Below are 5,035 nucleotides of genomic sequence, written 5' to 3'. Positions count from 1 at the left end.
GTATTTGATAGTACGTTACAAGCCTGTCTGTTGTCTGTTCTATCTCCCTCGCCCTCTCTTCCTCTTCCTTTCCACACTCCCTCCGTTACTCACTCTCTCTCTCTCTCTCTCTCTCTCTCTCTCTCCTCTCTCTCTCTCTCTCCCTCTCTCTCTCTCTCTCTCTCTCTCTCTCTCCCTCTCCAGGTCCGTCTCCCTTCCCTCCCTCTCTCTCTCCCCTCTCTACTCACCCCTGCACTGGATCCGGTGTTGACGATCTGTGTGAATCCTCCGTTCGGTCCAAAACTCTGTCCCTCTGACACCGTACCCTGAGCGGTACCGGAGGCCTGGCCCACTCCTCCAAATCCTCCTCCCAGTCCTCCAAATCCTCCTCCGAACGGGGAGCCTCCGAAGCCGAGACCGAAGCCGGGGAAGGTGCCGAAACCTCCCGGCTGCAGGGAGGTGGAGGCCGTGTTGGCGAACCGGGCTCCGTCAGCACCCTTACCGCTGCTGGCCTGGGCAGAGCTGAAATTGGGGGCGCCACCCACGCTCTTGCCCTGAAAAGCACGAGAAACGATGAGTGGTTAGATGCAAAAATGTCAGCTCTTTGCACACTCCTGATCCCCGAGCTACATTCAAGTACGTCATGATTTTAGCGATAGGTCTGTAATTCGATTGCAGTGATATTGTTGAAACATTTGGAGTCACCTTGGATTGGCCTACAGCAGTGATCAATATTAATGGTGATTAATACAATGTTGCAATATTTTTCATATTAATTGTGCATATTTTGACAGAAAGATATAGTGCGATAAACCAAAAATATACAATAAAGTGATAGGTAAGATGCAAAATTTGGTTCGAAGTGACATTGGTATACCAAGTTGGTATCATTTAGTAATGGTTTAGGTAACAAGAAAGGCATCCGATCGATAGCTCGATCTGCTACTTACTTTGGCCACGGAGGAGGTCTGAGAGAGGTGCTGGGTCCCCTGGGGACCGACGCTCTCCCCCAGGGTAACGGAGCCCTGGGCGTTACCCGCCGCCTGTCCGGGAAACGTGAACGGCAGGGCAACGGCCGCGGACGCCGCCCCAAGCAGCACCAGCACCGTCCTCATCGTGACTGAAATGGCAAGGGTTATACAGCAACGTAAATAAAGGGTTATACAATAACGTAAATAAGTAATAAAACCAATCTGTTAACATTCAACCTGTCATGGGTGCTCAACAAGGGAAGGGGTTATGCTACGGTTAGCCGGGAACGAGCTCATGGAAACGCTACAACATTACCAAAACACTAACACGATGACAGCCGCATGCCTAAAGTGGCAGCATGTTATTTACAAACAAATTAAAAAGCAAAAAGAACAAAGATGGAAAGAATATAAATCGTACATCGGATGTAAATTGATCAATATTTTTTTAAGCGAAAGGTAGGACGTTGGTAATGGGCTTTGATTATACATAAAGCGGTGAAATAATTGTGGGCGGGTGCTGCTCAGCACGAGATAAGCGGCACCCGCTCTTAGCGCGCCGGCGCGAGACGGTTCCAGCTGTGAGGAGGGGCAGCAGAAACGAGTTTCGAAATTTACAGGAAATGCTAGCGTGTCTGCATTTCATAGCAGAGAAACACGAGGTGACATTCCTTCTTACACAATAGAATGTCATCTACTTACTTTTCAAATAATCAACTTAATGAAAAAAGGAACGAAGTTAGTTGTTCTCAGGCTAAGATATGAAAGGGTGAATGAAAAAAGAAGCTAATGGACTTTTAAAAAATCAGTTGCTTTATATCCTATTGACACGCAGTTGACAGACAACACAAAAGTGATGCACAACTCTATCATGATGGCCTGGATCGCTATAAAGAACACACCTGTCATTGTGGGCTGGATAGTGCAAATGTACAGCTGATTCACCTGAGTATGTATTTTATACGTGAGTGAGGAAGGAAACGATTAAAGACGCCGCTCAAGGTTCAGGTTACGTATTCTGACCCTGAATTCCCTTGGAGACCGCGGGGATTGACCCAGATATGCACTTCTCAGTGGAATGGAAACCTGCGAGGAAGCCACTTCTTAACACTATTCCGGGAAATATATCAGGGCCGGAGCCAGCAGCCGTCATCATTGGCCTGTATCATTTTCAAAGCGTGCGCAGACGTCTTCCTTCAGTATCATTCGCACCGCAAAAGTTATATCAAAAGAAAAAAATCCTGCTAGCATGGAGCCACACTTACTGGTGAAAAGTCATTTTCACTTAATTTTCAAAATCATTACCTTATTTTTCCTGAATAAGTGATAAATTGGCTATTGAATTCTGAATTAAATAAAAAAGTTACGACAATTCACAGACAAACAACACACTGATCCCAGAACTTTGAGCACACGCGGGGAGGAAATTAGGTACCTATTTTCACGGCGTATCATCTGGTAAATATACCAAACTTAGCCAAGTCTAACCAAATATCTTTTTATGTGGGCGAGGATGGATGACATGGTTATGATTAATATAAGGAGGCTTGAAATAATCTCACGCATGTCAAAGTGTATTTATTTTAGGCAAAATACATATCTAAAACAGTAAAACAAGCTTTCGGCATTACGCCGAAAGCGGCAATGTTTTCCAATATGATTATAATGTTAACCCGCGCCCCACTGAAGGGGGGGGGGCTATTCATAGCCCCCCTCCCGTTTTTCTGCAATAACTTCCAAACCGCTTGACGTATCGATGCCAAACTTTCAGTTCCTTCGGCTGCATCGATTTGACACCTTGATTCAAAATTTGAACTTCGTAGCTACCATAGGTCGGCCGGAAATGACGTCAGAGTGACGTCATGTTCGGCCGATTTCGACGCAAAACATTGAACCACGGCAATCGCTCCCGAGGGCTCAGTTTTTAAGCTAGATCCAATTTCTTTGCATGTGAGCACTCAGAATAGACTGCGCTATCAAATTGCCGTCTCGGATTTTCAAAATTTTGAAAATTTCGAAAATTTCATATCAGGGCATATTTTAACATACTGACTGCGTCCCATTTTGGGACGCAGCCCCCTGCCTTTGGGACGTAGCCCTCGCGAAATTTGGACCACTGCGTCCCACACTGAAATGCCACGGTTTCAGCCGAAAAGTGCGAGCAAAAATAAGTAACATGCCTCGGTCTTTTACTGTGTAAAAGATGTTAGCTTTCCGATTGCTTTGTGCCCTGATTTACTATGTACCTAAGCACATACATGCCCTCTCCAGTCCTTGTGCCCTGCCCTACCCTTGGTCATACACCTTATTATGTTCTTCCCTACTATACCCCTAGGATATGTGCCCTGCCCAGTGCCCTGTCCTTAGGTCTTGTACCTTGCCCTGCCCTTTCTTCAGGCCCTGTGCCCTGGCCTTTCTTCAGGCCCTGTGCCCCGCTCTGCCCTGCCCTCAAACACGATACTTTATATATTCTGCCTGGAAATTTGATGCGCTGCCTTCCCGTCTTTTGGCCCCGTGCCCTGCCCCTGCCCTACCCTAGTTTGGGGCCCCTGCCCTTCTCTGCCCTCAAGCCTTGTACACTTGTCCTGCCATCAGACCCCGTGCCGCTGCCTTGTCTTCAGGTACTGTGCCCTGCCCTGCCATCAGGCCTTGTGCCTTCCCATGTCCTCATGCCCCGGCCCCGCGCCCATCCTCGAGCCTAATGCCTTGCCCTGCCTCAGGCCCTGTCCTGTCATGTTCTGCTTCCAGGCCTCATGTGCATTGCCCTGCCCTTAGACCCTGTGCCCTATTCTGCCATGAAGCCTTATGCGTTGTATCGCCCTCAGGCCCGTGCCCCTGCCCGGCCTCGCCCTAAGTTGCTGTGCTCTGCCCTGTCGTCAGGCCTTGTGCCGTCCCATGCCATCAGACCCTGTGTCCTACTCTGCCCTCAAGCCCTGTATTCTGCATTGCCCTAAGGTCTCGTGTCCCATGCTCGCTCTCAGGCGCTGTGCCCTGCCCTGTCATCAGGCCCTGTGGTGTCTCCCGCCCTCAGGTCCCGTGCCGTTTCCCGTCCTCATGCCCCGTGCCCTTACCTGTCCTCAGAACCCGTGCTTTGTTCTGCCTCCATGCCCTGAGCCTTGCCCTGCCCTCAGGCCCCATACCCTGGCCCTGTTTCACCGGTGATAGCAGCACGCTGCTATTACACGTGTCAAATTGGGTTTCCATGGAGACATCAACAGGCCCATTGCTCAAACACTACCACAAGTATGACGTCAGCTCGCGGAATTTGATAGCAGCGTCCGACGTCCGTGAAACACTGCCCACGTCTTGTCATACTTTCGGGGCCCGAAGGTATGACAAGACGTGGGCGGTGTTTCGGGCCTTGTGTCATATCTGTGTCTTATGTCTTGCTCTACCTTTAGGTACTATTTCTTGCCCTGCTCTAAGATCCTGCGTGTTGCCCTGCCATCAGGTGTGTTGATCATCAGGTGTTCTAAGGCCCTGTGTCTTGCACTACTCTCCGGCCTTGTGTAATGATAGCCTCAGACCCGCGCCTTGCCTTGCCCTCGGACCCTGCATCCTACCCAGCCCTCAAGTATCCGTCTTAGCTTAGCTTCATGGCCTGCCTGTGCCTGCCCTGTCCTTAGGGCTCAGACTCTGTGTCCTGCCCTTCCCTAAAGTCCTGTTTAGAGATGTCAAGTTGGAGCCCGCAGGCCCGGAGCCTGGCCCAAAATCCGGCCTTACAGGGCTTTTGCATGCACAGTGGATTGTATCATTGTTTTGAGGTACCTCATCGAAACGCATCGACTGATATGCGACATGATCTATCTTGGTCACGAAATGACCGTAATGTGAGCTCAAGTTCTGACCTTGACATTTCGAGGTAAAAATGAGAGAAGAACGATCGTGCAAACGAAAATTCTCTACCTTTTTTTAGTTCAAAAGCTTTTCATGAAACCAATATTGACAAAAATGGTAATTTTACCCGTTTTTGGCTATGGAGCCTTAACCGTTGATCTGAACTCAATCCTGACGAAATATTGACGAAAGAGCTGTTCAAGATATATCGATTGCTTTTCTCCTATCGATTGCGCCCTCCTAGCTAT

The 5,035-nt window shown here is 48.9% G+C and overlaps 1 protein-coding gene across 1 annotated transcript; it reads right to left on the bottom strand.

Moving 5' to 3' along the window:
• Positions 1-227: 227 nt before the first annotated feature.
• On the bottom strand, positions 228-1,094 carry LOC122370847 (keratin, type I cytoskeletal 10-like; the record flags this gene model as incomplete). Its single annotated transcript, XM_043346798.1, has 2 exons — positions 930-1,094; positions 228-533 (listed from the first exon to the last, which is right to left on the bottom strand). Coding segments are annotated over exons 1-2 (471 nt in total), but the record flags the coding sequence as incomplete, so codon positions are not given.
• Between the last annotated feature and the right edge of the window lie 3,941 nt (positions 1,095-5,035).

This window comes from Amphibalanus amphitrite, unplaced genomic scaffold (genome assembly GCF_019059575.1).
Source record: "Amphibalanus amphitrite isolate SeventyFive unplaced genomic scaffold, NRLGWU_Aamphi_draft 001173F_arrow, whole genome shotgun sequence".
NCBI lineage: Eukaryota > Metazoa > Arthropoda > Thecostraca > Balanomorpha > Balanidae > Amphibalanus > Amphibalanus amphitrite.
Note: the sequence above shows the minus strand (reverse complement) of the source record. Positions and strands in the feature narration are given on the sequence as shown.